The sequence below is a fragment of the Tympanuchus pallidicinctus genome, unplaced genomic scaffold (assembly GCF_026119805.1).
Source record: "Tympanuchus pallidicinctus isolate F22 unplaced genomic scaffold, pur_lepc_1.0 scaffold14, whole genome shotgun sequence".
In the NCBI taxonomy this organism is placed as follows: Eukaryota; Metazoa; Chordata; class Aves; order Galliformes; family Phasianidae; genus Tympanuchus; species Tympanuchus pallidicinctus.
Window position 1 is genome coordinate 3,030,994 of NW_026294659.1, and position 16,518 is coordinate 3,047,511.

General features: G+C 41.8%; 2 protein-coding genes across 5 annotated transcripts in view; one reads left to right on the forward strand and one right to left on the reverse strand.

Moving 5' to 3' along the window:
- CNKSR2 (connector enhancer of kinase suppressor of Ras 2) overlaps positions 1–7,382 on the forward strand; it is a 204,265-nt gene extending 196,883 nt beyond the window's left edge. For all 4 annotated transcript variants that reach the window (XM_052673737.1, XM_052673738.1, XM_052673739.1 and 1 more), the window contains 2 exons: positions 3,681–3,877; positions 6,984–7,382. In XM_052673737.1, coding sequence (XP_052529697.1) covers positions 3,681–3,877; positions 6,984–7,199 — 413 coding nt within the window. In that variant the 3' untranslated portion in view covers positions 7,200–7,382. The remainder of the gene's footprint in view (positions 1–3,680; positions 3,878–6,983) is intronic.
- A 617-nt stretch (positions 7,383–7,999) lies between these two features.
- Positions 8,000–13,105, reverse strand: KLHL34 (kelch like family member 34). Its single transcript, XM_052673765.1, has one exon. The coding sequence runs from the start codon at positions 12,372–12,374 to the stop codon at positions 10,587–10,589; it is 1,788 nt and encodes a 595-aa protein (XP_052529725.1). The 5' UTR covers positions 12,375–13,105; the 3' UTR covers positions 8,000–10,586.
- Between the last annotated feature and the right edge of the window lie 3,413 nt (positions 13,106–16,518).

Below are 16,518 nucleotides of genomic sequence, written 5' to 3' on the forward strand. Positions count from 1 at the left end.
CCTATTTATTGCACTTACTGTTTTTTTTTAGAGGGAAATAATGGAAAGATGAACAGCCCAGTGGAGCAAGGAGGTGGTTACACAGCTATCCTCAGAGTCATTCTAAAAACAAAGAGCACAGTGCTAAAAATCCCACCAGTCTTTCCTGAATGCCACAAACCCAAACCATTCCTGACCTCCTACAGTTTCACTCACTCAGCCACCATCTCTAATTTCCTCCCCTGAGAAAATGTAAAAGTAGATTAAAATATTCACAGCATCTTAAGAAGTGTATGAGTTCTGAAACTATTCCATAGTGGAAAGAAGCAAAAAAAAAACCATAATACACAGCATTTACTAGAATGTAATAGTCCAATTAATACACTAGAACTGTTTTTCAGCTCCTGAATTTAATGCAAAAGGTTTTGCCTTCTGTTGGAGACAGAGCATATATTTTGTTATTTCAAAACGTAGTACCTGTGTATTATTGTAATTGGAAGATGTGGTTCTGAATTTCAATCCTGTGTGCTGCAGAGTTTATGCAACTTCTTTTCTGCCTCAAGGTTATAGAGTTGTTCAAGACTTAGGTCAAGCAGAGTGCAAAAGTATCGTTTCAGAAAGAGACCCTCCTTTCTAGCAGTGTGTGGAACATCCATGTTCCTTTGTATTCGGAGAAGCAAGGTGGCTGGAGAGATGCAGCCTATGGCTCAGCAGCCACGTCAGGGTGACTAACTACCTGCTGCACTGGCTGCTCTTCTGAGGTCATCTGCGGATCACATCAGGTCATGTTTTCTGCTTAAAAGCGGCGTTCTCTGAGGTCTTATTTCCCCTTATGAGGAAAGCCCTGCTGTAATAGCATATCACTTGCATAAATATACACCAAATTAAGGAAAAAATAAATTAAAAAAGAAAAAAACCATACTTTTAAATCTCAGCTGTATGTCTAATCAAGTATTTCAATTCCTTTCTGGCATGAAGGGTTTCACCAACGCCCACAGGAAATCAATCAAAGCCTTTAGCAGAAAGGTGAGGGAGAGGAGATTTGTCTCTAATGTCATTCCCGCCTACTGAGGGCCTACTCCAGCCACCAAGAGCAGCATCATCGTCGCTTTCAGTGTTCCTCTGGAAAAATTAAGCACTTGGCATGTGTTATTGTGACGCCCACATCCTTCATCCCAGCCGTGGGTGGACTGAGGCAATCTCTTGCCGTGCTTCAGCTTCCCAAGCATCAGCAACAGAGAGGCACATAAAAGCAGGGACCAGCTCTCTGTCTCCCCTATTCTTGCCTTCAACAGCAAATCCCATTCCTTCTTTTCCACACTGCCTGCAACTACAGTATCGTGATGACAGAAGCTGGAAGAAGGCAGCCAGTGGGTGGAGGAGAAGCATGGATGTGTTTTGGAGACCCTCCAGACAGTGCTATGAGAGGGCAGCAAGGCTGCTTCTTAATCCTGCACACATCATGCTCCTGTGGTGCCCTGCAGTGTGCTCCCATGAGATCTCAGAGCTGGACCCCTCTCACATCCACAGCTTTTCTGCTTAGCAGCAGACGTCAAGCCTGAGAAGGGGAGCCCAAAGGAACGCAAGGCAGGGCAGTCTTCCAGGCTGGTGTGTGGCACAGGGAGGCCATCCCTGCCCTGCAAGCTGGCATTTGCATCTACAGAAGCCGTGCTACTTCCCAGGTTCATTGAAGTTGCTTGTGGCCCCAGATGCAACCTTGAGTTTGAAGTCAAACTTTGTCCTTCTCTGTGGTAGGGACCTTCATGTTTTAGATAGGCAGGGGTTTTCAGTGGCAAGTCTGGACACGGTGGACAGTTGCTAATGTAGCTCCAGATAAACCTAGCAAATCAAATTAAAATGATGTGGAAACAAAGCACTGGCTCATTCCTTCAGCAGGCTTTCCCTGCACTAATCCCCAGAAGATACAATATGGTTATGCTGCTGGGAAAGAGACAAGATCTCTTTCACTTTTCGTAAGAAGTGATAAGAGAAAGAAAGAAGTAGGTGTAAAACACTCTCTTGGTTACGTTTTTTGTTTGTTTGTTTTGTTGTTGTTGTTGTTGTTTTTAGAAAATCCCTCCCTTTCAGACTCTACCAGCTTCAGACTGGTAGACTTCAAAGTTCAGAGGCAACTGACAGAAATATCCCAAACATCAATTCTCTCATTGCTACAGGGAATTTTTAAGAAAGCATAAGAATGAAAACTGGAGAATTTCAACCAATCTGCTGAATGCTTTACCTATTAACATATTAGATTATTATTGTGTTAATAAGAAAGAAATCAACCAGACAGAGCTGCATCCCATTTCTGTTTTTCTTTAAGTTCTTCTTGGACATGCAGTGATAAACAAACTCCAACATATATGTCAACTGAGGAAACCCAACACCTTTGTCAGTAAAAGGCCTCTAACCCTTCTTCATGTCTGTACATCTTTAAAAATAAAACCTTTAAAAACATTCTCCCATGCCAGAAAGGGGCAAATGAATGAACAGATGGGGAATATATCGAGATTAATAGCTGGCTACGAAACTATTTGTCTGTGTAAAGACCTATATGACTGCAAATACTTTTTGTGATGGGATGTGGAGAACTTGGTTCCTAGAGTTCTTGCTTGTGCCTGAGTGGTGAGTAGTTGCTGTGCTTGCGTGTTATGGGCTTCAAAGGGAGGTGTCTCAAGTCACCGCCGGTAGGCATGTATGTGTCTGCAGCAATGGACAGCTATTGTGTATATGGGATGTTGGTGTGTGAGTGGCAGTAGGAATAGAGCTGACTGCTCTCCCAGGGCTGCCTTGGCTTCCCATAGTCATCTCTCCACTCATCATGGCGCTTCACTGGCACTTTCCAAGTTTCTACACAGTCATAAGTGTCTTAGGGAGGAAATGGCGTATGAGAAATTGAAATGTTTTGATGCTTGGCAGATTAAGTATTTCAAAAGCTTAGAGTAACATTTCATCCCCAACTTTTATTTGAATTTGTTTCTAAAGAAGTAACATCTTTTTTTTTTAATTATGTTTTCCTTTAAAATGCTCTCAGTACTAGTCAGAACAAGCATTAAGAAACCTGTAATGCAACTTGCTGCACTGCTGGGCAGCATGTTCAGATATCCAGTCTGTGATCTTCTGTTAAAACCTCCAAGAAATATCACGAGCAATAGCATTGTTGACTATTGAAAAACACTCTTAAGTATCAAAAGCACATGCCAAAAAGGACTTTTATAGGAAGGAAAATTACATCTGATCCAACAGCACTGTCATCAGCATCATTCAAGGGCACCACCAACATCATATCTCAGGCCAAGATCAGGTCCCTGATGACCTTCTTCACTATGACATTTCCGGTGCTTCCTTTTGTTGTTACTACTGAATTACCAGCATATTTAAATGCAATACTAGATATGGGATTTTTGACAGTACAGCACTGCAAGATTACTGCACCTTGTACTGTTGCTTCTTTCTATGTGGGTCAAGACTTTACATTCTTAAATGCCTTTCTCTTGGAAGTTAGTGAAGGAGAAGCAGCACTTTTTTCAGGAAGCCTAGCAGGTTTGAAATATTTTCCTTATGATCTGGTTATATCTGTTAAACATTTTGCAAAGGGTCTGGGTAGACTATCATATAACTCCATTAATGATCCACTGTTCTTTTCTCTGTTTTTTTTTCCTTTTTTTTTTTTTTCCCTCCTTTTTTTTTTTTCATTACAGTTGAAACTACAGAAGAAATAGCAGCAGATTCCTTGCAAGATTTGTACAGAGCTCTGGAGCAGGCCAGCCTTTCTCCTTTAGGAGACCACCGGATTTCCACTAAGCTGGAGTATAGGAAATCTTTTATAAAGAGATGTAGCGATCCAGTAGTCAATGAAAAACTGCACCAGCTGCGAATTCTGAAAAGCACTTTAAAGGTGAGACTACAGAGAGGAAAATCCTGCCCTAGGGTTGGATCTGACAGTATTGTATTCAGACATTAATTATGTGTGGCTGGAGCTCAGGTTGAATGTGGTTTGTGAAACGTGCATGGAAGATATGTGTAACCACTGTTCTTGAAGCAGAAGAAAATGTGCCTTCGGAGAGAAGTCAAAGGGAGGGGATTGCTTTAATTTGTGCCCAGGTAAAATCTCAGCTCCTCCTCTAGCCAGTATGACATCATTTCACATCACATTAATAGAGGAGATCTTAACCACCTTTTTTATCCCTGAAAACTTTCATTTATAAAAATGCATTTACTCCAGAATTGCTAAAGTCTAAAATGCAGCACAGTCAGCCTTTTGGAATGAAGGGATACCTCTTAAAACATTTTATTATATCCTGATTATTGAGTTTGTCTGGAAATGAACTGTGTGCTTGGTTTCTGCATAGACTGCTAGGATCATTGTATTTAATCAGTAGGATTGATTAAACAAATAGATCGTGGTAATGATGGATTTGAAGATTTTTATCATTATTGTAAGTGCAGTGCAGCTAATTTGAACTCCCTGTCAGCTTCTTTATTTGTTACAGCAGTTTCAAATCTGTACTGTTAGAGATTTCAGCAAACAATATGCTGGATTTCCCCAGGGCCTCTGTTAACTGTATTAAATTACTACATTTTAAGTCACTAGATAATTGTACAGTAGATTTTGTAACAGCTTTTATCAAAGAGAGTTTTATCAGCATTAATTAATTTGGTTTTCCATCACCTAGAGAAGCATTTAAGCAGTATTATTTTCATGCTGTGAGACTCCAGCCCTGAAGAAAATCTTTCCTATGCTTACCTTTTTGCACTGTATCATCTCAATGAAGACAACCAAAAGAACTAGGATATGTGTCTTTGCTAGATTGTAGACTGATAGAAAAAGTCAAGGTGAACAGGCTTTCCATGTAATTTTTACATGAGAAACTGAAGCAAAATCATAGCCATCTCAGATATGCAGAGCAGGCAGGAGGTTCACACAGAATGTATGCTGTTGTGCCTTTGTACAATCACTCATACTAACAGTATCTAAGAGTTGCTGATCTGAAATATAAAAAATAACACATTTCTTGATACTTGCAGGAATTACACAGCCTTGCTGCTGTTCCATATCAACAGCTTATCACCATGCTTAATTGCCTTTCTCGTTAGCGTTTATTGATACCTGAGTTACATTTTGCCAATGGTTTTCTACAAATGGAATTGTTTCCCCCCCCCCCCCCCCCAAGGTCTTCCAAAAACAGCTCATCCCTTTAACCCAGCAGATGCCTGTTTTCATGCTTCTCTGTGTCTTCTTTCTTTTAGACCAAGCAAACATAATTTGTTTATTCTCTTTCCATGAGACATATTTTCTGAAGTAGTAACCAATCTTGTTTGGACCAGAATGACATAAATAATTGACAGTGCAATGCCAGCAAGTATCAAAGACAGATTATTGCTGTTTCTTGCATATGGCAACAGTGCAATGTGGCGTGTGCCTGTTTTGCAGTGGCATCACAGTAACTCATTAATTGTTTTTAGTTCCATCCTAATTCACCTCTACTATTGTACTGGTAGTAGTGTTTATCAGGAGCTACTGCCATTAGCTAATCGTTTCCCCTTCTTATCAATGCCATTGAGTTGTCCTTCCTGAACATGTTCACTTGCACTTGCCCATTGGATCTGGTGTTCTGAACTCTCCTTTAATTCATTCAAATGATTAGTAATCTGTACAGCCCTCTAAATTGGTTCTAGCTCTTACCACACATAGACTATCTGTTCTATCAGCAATGGAAAGACACTTCCGCTCTCTATGTCCTGACATAGCCACAAAACCATTCTCCTCAACAAGTATGAGCCACTTGACTGGCAGTGCTGGGTTGTGTGCAGATCACAATCTGCAAGAAGCACGTTATGGTAGTTCATGTGAATATACGGTAACAGAGATTCCAAAGGTTCTCTTCCTCTGTTTAGTTTCAGGTGTATGATTGTTCCTAAATTGAGTATTCTAGTATATAGCATTAATTAGCTACTGATTGTAAAGCATGAAAAATACCTTTAAACATACTACTTGTCGGTGACATCTCTGACTCTTCTGGTAACTATTCCACCAAAGCTGTCATTGCTGAACACTTCCCTAAATATGCTCCCTAGACAGGTTTATCATATTTGTGATATAGACATGGCAATTGTCTGTTAGAAATGAGGTCTATGAAACCCATCTGGCATGGAGGATAGAGAAGAAGTTGCTGGTGACCAGACCATGCCTTCACAGAGGAGAAGTGCTGGAGCTTGCCTGTTACTTGTTTTTTCAGGCTCAAGGCTGGTGCATCCATCTTCCACCGCTAATAAAAACAGTGAGCAGCTGTGTGTGTGTCTGAGGCTTGCTCTGAGCCATGCTGGCTGCTTGTCATCTCTCAATAAACTAATCACCAGCCAGTGATTAGGATACAGCCACATCCCCTGCATTCATGACAAGTGGGGAGGTGCCAACAACTGTGTTAGATTTTACCCGTTCCTGCATTCTGCTTGCCACCACCGTGGTAGGAGGAGGTAGCAGCCAGCCACTTCACAGCAGGCTCTGGATCGCTGGTAGGGCATTGCCAAGCTAAAGGCTCCTAGCACAGGCATTTGCTCAGGTGCCCCCATGACAGGCCCTGTAAAAAAGGCTTAGCTCTGCTGGCGGGAGGGAGGCCATCTGTCTGCATCCCACGCACAAACGCGGTATTTCTCATGCTGATCAAGGAGAGCAAACAGATGGCGCTTGGCAGCATGAAACTGATCCTGAAAATTAAAGCAGCTAGTAGTAAACAGCACAGGGCTTGTTTTTTGCAGGAGCTGAAGGAGGGGTGGGAGGGGAGTAGGGACCATTGCTGAGGGTGTGGGACAAGGTGAGGAGTGTCTGGTCCTGCAGGGTGATGAATGACACATCAGGGGAAGAGGCTGCCATGTGTGAGTGCTATCACAGCAGTTGGTTGGCTGCCCTGTTTCCCAGACCTCTGTGGCATCCTCGTTCCCACCCTACCCATCCTGTTTGCTCATTGCTCACACTGACTCTACTTGTCTTTCTTCTCCCACAGGCCAGGGAAGGAGAAGTAGCCATTATAGATAAGGTTCTGGATAATCCAGGCTTGACGTCTAGAGACTTTCAAGAATGGAAACAAATATACCTTGACATCTTTTTGGACATCTGTCACAACAGCACCCCGAGGGGCTCTGTTAATGGCTCATCTGAGGTCGACGCACTTCTAGCTTCCTTAGCACACACGCACTCCTACATTGAAACACATGTATAAGGGATCCTCTTCTACTCCATTTGCTACACTTCAAGCCTTTACATAAGTGCATAAATTAGGTTTTATATCAATATGTGGAACTTCTAGTAAATTATCTTTTAATGTCACTCAGCCGTGTGATGTACACCTTCAGTGGTCAATGATACCATGTCTTTAATGAGGATTTGTGTGTTTTATACACTACCAGTGCTACCAACTTGTGTTTACTTTCTGTAAAAATAATATGATCTTTAACTATTACATAGAAGTATTTAAAAATGCTTTTGGAAGACTGTGGCCTTCACAGAGGAAGTTCCACAGGCTAAAGGTTTTGTTATTGAAGGTTGCTTTTACAATGATATTTTTTATTACGTAATTCCAGTATTATATTGCATTTTTGGAGTGCAGGTACTATTTTGGTGGCAGGGGAATAAAAGAAAAATTATATTTAATGAGAAACTCTAGGAGTTTTCTTACATAACAGGGAAAAAGTGTAATGCAGTGACTGTGTTTCCAATTTTGTTGAACACAAAAGGGCTAAAATCAGCCCACTATAATGACTAATGTGAATTTAAGTATTAAACATTTGGGTTTTATTTCCTTGTACTTTTTTAAAACCTGTTGCTAAGGTTTACCATCAGTGCAAAGAGATACTGGTCTGTATTCTAATTAAGACAAAATTATGTGTTACTTGTCTCTACTTAAATTACATTTGGTTGATTCAATTTTTTAAACAAAAATTAGTCGTGGTACTGTCATTTATGCTGCTTTTGTACTGAAGAGATCAGATTTTGCAAACGAGAAAGAGTAGACTTTGAACATCCTTGATAACTGCATTTCTATTGCCAAGAAAAGCAGCAGCGGAAAATGTTCCCAACAAAATGCTCCCAACCTGAGAGGCTTTGAAAATTCCCACAATAGAAAAGGAGTGAAATTTGGCCATATTGTACTCGGGAAAATAATATGATAGGAACAGAGCTGAGCACAGAACCTGAGAAAACTGAGAGCTCGGAAAGTCTCTGCTCTGCCTCTGAATGTCTCTGGTTTCTGCTGAGTTCACAAGCCAACAGAAGGGTTTTAAACTTCTCTGAGAGCTGAGATGTGCTGCAGAGTGCACAGTGAATATAAGCAGAAATATCTCCTTAGATTTAGTCACCTGTCTGGAATAGGGAAGAGAGAGGTAAAATATCTATTTACTCTTTATGGTCTTGTTCTCAAAAAGTGATCAGAGCATGACAAAGCATTTGTGCTGCTTTTCAGTGTTTTGCTGCATAAGTTAGGATTTGAGACATAGCTTACTAATGCTCATGCAAGAGGGCACAGCCTCTTTTATTCTTTCTATAGTGAGTTGTACGTTTAGCCAACCTTTGCTTATTGCCTGTACAGCTCAGTGAATGTACTTCAAACTTCATGAGCTCTGGTATTTCCTGGCAGTTGTATTCATGACGAGATGAAGGAAAGAACAGATTTATTTATTTGTTCTCTCTCTTTTTTTCTTTCTTGTTAGTTTATTTGCATTTATTCCTTTATTTTTCTCTCTTTCTTCCTTGTTACCCTATTGCATTCAGATTGCAAATGTTTTGCAGATTTTGCACAATTGTACAGAAGAGTGGCCTTTCTGTAGCCCATTTTCAGTAATCCTATATATTCGAGTCAATATGGATCATATATTAACAACATTTGTATAGAATTCTGGATCCAGTGTAATATTTGTACCATTTAGAAGAATATTGTTTGTATAAACGGAACATTTATTTACTGCATGTACTGACTTGTATATTAAATTTGTGAGGTTTTTGTACATTTCTCTTAAAAAATGCTTGACTTGAAATGGTTTGTGCTATTGTTCCAAGCATTTAGATTCTCTTGCTACTGTTTTACCGGACCAAAAGTAAATATATTCATATAAAACCTCTTTATATCTGATGGATGTATATGCACATTGTGTAGTTGATTCCTTGTCAAAACCAAGGCAGTTCAGAAGATTTAGATCTGTTGCTATGCAACAGCTATTCTGCCTGCACTTTACATTAGTAAAGTCAGCTTGATTGCTTTAAAGGTGAAAATTAAACATTGCAGTTTTTTAAGCTAGTCTAGTGACAAAGAACATGTGTCCTATCCATTGTGCTGCCTTCTTTTAAGACTATTAAATGTTCTTCTATATATATTTTTATTGTATTAACTCTCAACCTAGGAAAGGAACACTGTAAAATGAAGTACAATAAATTTAGCTTTTAAATGAACATCTCTGATTTGAGTTTGAGTTTACTGTGTACAAAAACAGTGGCATCTGACCACTTTACCCGCATTTCGCAGATCAGCGTGCCTTCAAGTTCTTTGGCAATTGGGCAGTGTCTGCAAACTCACGGCCAAAAAGAAGTAGAACCGTTGTCGGTTGGTTTGCAGGCTGTCGGCAGACTCAGAATGAAGTCTGCTGGAAGCATTCCGTTGCGTTCCTTCCCTCTGCACTCTTTGGTGAAAGTAAACCTGTTTGCTGGGTTCTCTCGTGCTCAGTAATGAACAGTTTTACCATTATGATCAGGTATGATAAAACGATGTATGCTGTTGAGGTAAGTATCAGGGCATTAGGTGCAGCAACTCCTGAAACACGTGCCATAGGGTCTTGCAGTACCTACATCAATTCAGCTCTGGCCATCTAAACTAACACAAGGCTTGGATATATGAGAAGTATACTGTACCAGTAGTGTTTCTTCAGAATAATACAAAATAATTATCTGAAAGGCATGCTACAACAAAGGCTGCTCAAAGAGAAATGGCTTCTATGAAACAAGCACTGTTTTAGCACATGGCCACAATTGAGGCTACATTTTAAAAAATCCATGCTTTCTGTCCAGTAATTTCATGCTGTTTAGCTAAAGCACTCCTGCCTAGTATGTAGCATATTAAAATAATACCTTTCCTTGGCACTACTTGTTATTAATTCTTACAGCCGTCAATTTTCTCATCTTTATACATCTCACTTTCACTTTGCTTAGCCATACCATAGCAATTCAATAGCACTTATCAACTGGGAAAATTACCTCTGATTAAGAAAACAGAAAAGATGGATTACATTTTTTAACCTCAGAAAAAATCTGACTTACAACAACTCTTAATTGCTGTCTAGGTATTACTCTTCAAAAAAAGTCAAGGATTATGATTCTAGCTCCTCTCCTCCACATGTGCTACTTGCTACATCTTTCTCCAGTGAGATTGGCTTTCAGATCTACAAATTGCTGCACCTTTTCCCAGGTTGCCGCCAGTCTTCCTTGCCTGTTTCCACCCAGTGTCTTGCTTATCACCGCAGAACCTCAACTCTTTTACATCCAGTGCCATCACAATTTTCTTCTTCTCCAGAGTTGCCCCACTGGCTCATCTCCCACGGCTGTCATTCCATGATGCCTTGGCTCAGCAGTTTGGCAGCTTCTTTTTTGGGGTGTCACTGCCCTGTTCGTCATCCATCTCTGACAGCTGTAGCACCGCACACTGCAACCCACACCAGGGCAGGGGAGCTTTGCAAATCTCCTCCCAGCTATCGTTGTCAATGTCATAGCCAACCACGTCTTGTGTGGGGACTTCCCGTGAGTCTTGCCATTTCTTTCCCCCAATGAGAAGAGCTGTTTCCTCTACTACCACCAGACCATAGCAAAATCGATCATAGATCAGTGGCCTCAAACGAGTCCATTGGTTTTGATCAGGGTCATATCTTTCTATTTCAGAGAATGGTTCATATAAACCTAAAAATGTGAATATGGTTTCTCTGATTGTCGCCATTTGATGCCCAAACCGAGCAATGCTCATGGGAGCTTGTTTCATCCACTGCCCTTCAAGTGAGCTCAGAGAATATAAGTCCTTGCTTGTGCTGGCTGGTTCTGCATATTTGCCACCTGAGATGTATATAGTATTCTTGCAAGTGGCGCTCGCATGACCATGTATCTTGCATGGCAATTCCCTGGCCTTCGTCCATCTGTCTCTAGTGATGTTGTAGACTTCCACAGATGAATGCAGACACCCATTCTCACCCCGTCCACCAATGGCAAAAATATTGTTGCTTAAGACACAACAAGAAAATTGGCATCTCTTTTCCAACATGCCTGTGATTTGGGTCCATGTGTTAAACCTTGGATCGTAGCGATGGACCTTGTTTGTAACCGATAAGATCTTGTCACTGTTCGAGTCACTTGGAGTGCCACCTTCTATTTCTCCCCCCAAAACGTAGAGGAAGTTCCCCACCACACACACACTGTGGTTCTGCACCCCATCACACACCTTTGTGAGGGCTTTCCATTTATGGTTGTAAACATCAAAAGCCACCACTTCAGTGATGAGACCCTCACTTACTGTCCCTCCCCCCAGAAGGATGATCCGAGTTTTCTGGTTCCTCAGTGTGGTGGACTTATCCTGCAGGATTGGCTGTCTGAAAACCAATGTATGGTAGTTTATTGCTTTAATGATCAGGCATTTGATACTTGCAGTAAGGGGCACTTCTGACTGTGTGTAAATTCTCCTCAGGTCTTCCACTGGGATGAGACCATATCTTATGTGCTCCAAAAGGCTGCTTGCATGAATCAACCTGGATTTATCCTGCTTCAGCCACAGCAGCAGAAGATCCAACAGCCTAGTTTCCTTCACCATAGGGAGATCTGGTGATTCTACCACCGCTAGCAAAGTCCTGAAATTCAGCTCGAGCAATCCTGACAAGTCCAAGTCCAACAGCTTCCAGAGGTTGTTGACAATGTATTTTTCTGCTGCAGCTAGGGCAGCTGGCAGGTAGAACCTCCTGGCAACATTGGCAGAGAAGCAGCAGTTCTCCAAGGAGAGGTTGTTAACCAAGTACTGATTGCACAAGCCAATGGCATCAGTCACTTGCAAGTAGCTCGCAGCTTCCAAGGTCTCCTCCAGGCTTTCAAAGGAAAGAGGCAGCAAGGAAGTGTAAATGAAATCCAGGACATGCTGGAGACCAGTGGGTGAGACAACCTGCAGCTGAATCACACTGGCTTTAGATTCCTGTGTGTAACTTTTGAACATGGCTCGGAAATAGTCACTGGAGCATGCCAACAAAGACTTGTGTGCAGGAAACTCATTTTCCTTCACTTTCAGCAAAATATCACATAGAAAGCCCTCTGATCTCAGGGTCTGGTAATGGGAGAGCACCGTGGTGCAGTGCGCTTTGCAGTAGGACAGGAAGTAGCTCATTGTAGGTAATGCAATGCTTTCTGCTTGACTTAGTTACTAAAGTAAAAATGCCATTAGACAGTGAAACAGACGCCTTAATCAACAGCCATTTGTATGAATGCCCACCAGACCTCCAGCTGCTAGAGAAAAGCCCAACCAAAAAAAAACCACAGTCTCTCGCCTGGCATAGGGGAAGAATTAATAGATTTGTAGCGAATTCAATGCATTCCTTTATAGAAAAAACTGCTGAATGTCATAACAGCTGTAATAAGATGCTTACTTTTCTCGCCTCCGTTTCTTGTGTAGGGATGAATGAATGGTCCACGGCTGTGCTGAGCACTTGCTTGGCTGGCCATCAGGTGACAGATGAGGGAGCTAGATGACAATCCCAACAAGTAGCACTTTGTGTCTGCTCAGCCGTCGCCCTCGGCCCTCTTTGCTCCTCAGGCAACTCAAGTAATAGATCCTCTCTGCCTGCCAGCGCATGGCTTGAGGCAGAAGCAGATGTTTATCCTCTCTTGTTTCAGACTCCAATAAGTTCAGACTGCACCGCACCCGGGACAGCAGCCCCTTTCTGTCCTCTTTTCACACTCTCTCAGCTGAAGATCAGGTCAGCACCCAGGGATTATTTCGTGAAGGTTTCCTAAGACAATAAATCTCTGCCTGGGAGACGCTGAGACAACCGAAATATCTCGGTTGGTCACTGGGCCAATCCAACCCAGTGCATATCTGGGCCCCGCGGCTCACATGACTCAGGCTAGACTCACAGCTACCAGAATAGCTATGGGTGCCCAGCCCTCCCTCCCTCCACCCCCCCCCCCGGCCAGGATCCAACTGCCATGGGCTGGACCTGGGGAGGGCTGCAGCCCTCAGGAGGCCCACAGCCCAACAGCTGGTCCGGGGCACCCAGAAGGGAAGCGCAAGGGCAATGCATCTGCATACTGGGGCCAAAATAGAGCCCTGCTTCTGCCAGAGCGGCTGGAGGGCTGGGTACTGGCTGGGAGCAGAGCCCATGCAAGGGCTTTATCATTTTCGACTTGTCCCCATTAAAAGCACGTACAGGGATTATGTCTGATTTTCACCTGAGTTTTCCAGGATCTAATTTCTACCAGGAATAGTAGATCCAGGCAGGTTATACATGCTGATTTCTTACAGCTTTCCTTTCGTTTTCTGTTTGTTTGTTTGTATCTCTGGTGGAGGTGTGCAGGAATCTCCCTCTGACACTTCTCTTTCCAGGTCAAACGCCCTCAGGATTTACAAAGTGACAGGGTAGGTGAATGCCAGCATTTTGCTGCCAGCAGACTTGAGGTAGAGGAGGATCCCACAGGACTGATAAATCTCACCTACTGCTGAAGCCAAAGGTAAAGTCTTTTTACTGCACTTTTTAAAATATTTATTTATGTGTTTTAGTGAAGTTTATCAAGGGGTGTTTGGGATCTAACTGAATCCCAGCACAGACCATGTATGCCACGCTGCTCCTCTAGGGAACACAAGCTGTGTTGGCAAAGAGGCTGATACTTGCTCATGCTCTGCTCTGTATGTGGGGGAGGATTCTAAAAATGTCATTCTTCATTGCTGCACACTTCTGTACATTTATCTCCTGCTTGAACCTACTTTCCATCATTGCATTAGAGACCATTAATCAGGATCATGTTAATAAAATCATCCTCCCTGGTATCAGAATGACACGTGTAGACACCAGATATGATGTAGGAAAGGGATGCTTTCTTTCTCAATGGTTTTGCCTGCATCCGTGTCAGCATCACTTTGAATACTTTCAGATATTGCTACCAAAGCTATGTAGCTGAGGCCAAGCTTCATTTTGCAGCTTTGCCTGCTTTGCACACAGCAGAGGCCAGGTACCTTTGCTACCCGTTTAGCAGTCATGCACCAGGTGTGATGCAGAGCTGACCAAATTGGCTTTCATCACAGGTGCAATGCAAATCCTGCACAAATCCTGTTCAGGTGCCAGCTGATGGTAGGGCACTGCCAAAGAGGCCAGCATTGATTTAACTGGGCCTGATTTAACACTCATGCCAGATAAGCAGCTCCTGTAATGGTATGAAGATTGGTTATGCAGTTTGCTCTCATACCTCCTCCAACTTCATGGCAAGCTGGCTAATGGAAACAGTAAGAATCATGATCTACATAAAGCTGTTTATTTGCCTGGAAATTTATTCTTGTTTATTTTCAGTTACAAATGAAACAAAGACACACCCTTTCCAATCCCTTGCTCTGGAATGATTAAAAAAAAACAGATTCTCAGTGACAAAATTAAGTTTCTCCCTACTTCACTTTTTGGCAGTTAGCTTAGTCTATCTTGGGAGCTCTCCTTTAATCAACAGACAAATTATCTTGCAAGCAGCTTCTCAGATCTCCAGCATCTTTGAGAAATTTTTAATATCCATTAGTGATAGAGCAGACAGTGACTAAATAGCAATGAATCTGAGAAAGCAACCTAGCACTAGGTGGGACGTAGTCAAACCATTATCTTACTTTTCACATTCATAATTTGGGGGATCAGATCTAATTTTTGACTCACAAGATGTTGCTTAAAATTAGGTAAACAGTAGTGTTTAAGTGATATATGATTTTCTGAGAATAGATAATACATTTGTATTCGTGAGCATCATTTAGGCTTTAAATTAGGTTTAGATTTCAGATTTAGAGTACATTCTCCGTTTAAATCATTGCTATTGTGCAGTAGATAGTCTGCAATAAAGAATATTCTGGGGATGCAGTGCAAAAAATGTTGGCTTCCACTCTTTTTTTTCTTCATATAAAAGGCTGGAAAATGTTCTGAATTGCAGTGCTGTATTCCATTTAATCTTACAAGTAGGCCATCAGTTAGTAAACACTTCAATTACCATTGTAAATGTTCCCAATTATTTTTTGAGTAAAGGTTATATAAAGAGTTGTACAAGTAAAATTAGTATCATTAGTAACAAGTGGCTTGCTGCAAAATATTCATTACAAAAATCTACAGTGGAGGATTTCCAAGCTACACTTCATACCAGAAGGAAATCAGTGCAATCCAGAGTACAGCACAGCAAAAGGTTCAGCTGTTTAGCAACGTAATGCTTCAACACATACAGCAAAAGTGAGCTAAATGACTAATGGCATACAACGCTGTAGAATATAGGCTTTCCAGAAACTACTGCTGAGAAAGATTATATTGATTTAAGTTGTCCTGTAAAAATCACTGGGCTGGAGTTTGTACTTCATCCTCGAATAATCACACACAATAGTATTTGGGTCATCCCATCTATTTAAACACAAGGATGTTTGGACTGGGAAAGTGTTCTGTAGAAACAAAGTAGTGAGGGACGTGAAAGAGAAATTTCCTTGCAGCTAAAAGTAATGTATGGTGAGATGGTGTCTACAAATGAAAGCACAGGAGAAAGTCTGACATCTTGGGTTCAAGAATCAGAACAGGGATTCCAGCAAAAACTCACTGCATGAAGATGCCTGCTATGCCATGGTTGTGTGGAAGTTTTCTGTGGAAGAAGAGGGGAAAAGGAAGAAATGCTGTTGGCACACTTGAATTCAGTGATGCGGTGCCCAAGCGCTGGGCTAGCACTTACTACACTGATGTGAGAAAGTCAAAGTGCATCAAATGGTAAAAGGCAATATGAAATAAAAGCCCTTAGATCAGCTGTATCTCATTTGTTTCTTTCCTTTTCGCAGGTTCCTTTTCACTTGCCTCCAACAAAGACAGAGGCAAATATAGCTCCTATTGCTCTCCTGCCTTATTAAAGGAGAGCTTCCCTGGGGAATTGGAAGAAAGAAAAAAAAAAAGAGTTGGGAAAGTTTTTAACCTGGGCTGTTGCCTCTGAGCATCTGCAGTGGGATGAGTCAGGCAATGCAGCTGCAGAATAATGAATATGATCGTTTTTTTCAACCAGCTTTTCAGAGCTGCTGTGCTAATGGCCTCTGCAGTGTTTCACAATGGAGGGCAGTTTTTACCTGCTGCCTGGAGTCTGTTTGTTTGATGTTTTGCATCCAGCCTTTACTGTTCCCTTTAAGGAAGCAGCAGTGCCTGTACTGCAGCTGGGTAAGGGAGACCTGAAGTTCCTTTCCCAAGGATTCCCCTGCTCTGCATCTGCTCAAAGACTGTGATGGCCGCTGTGCAGTGAGGACAAGTGTGGATCTCATGGAATTGAGT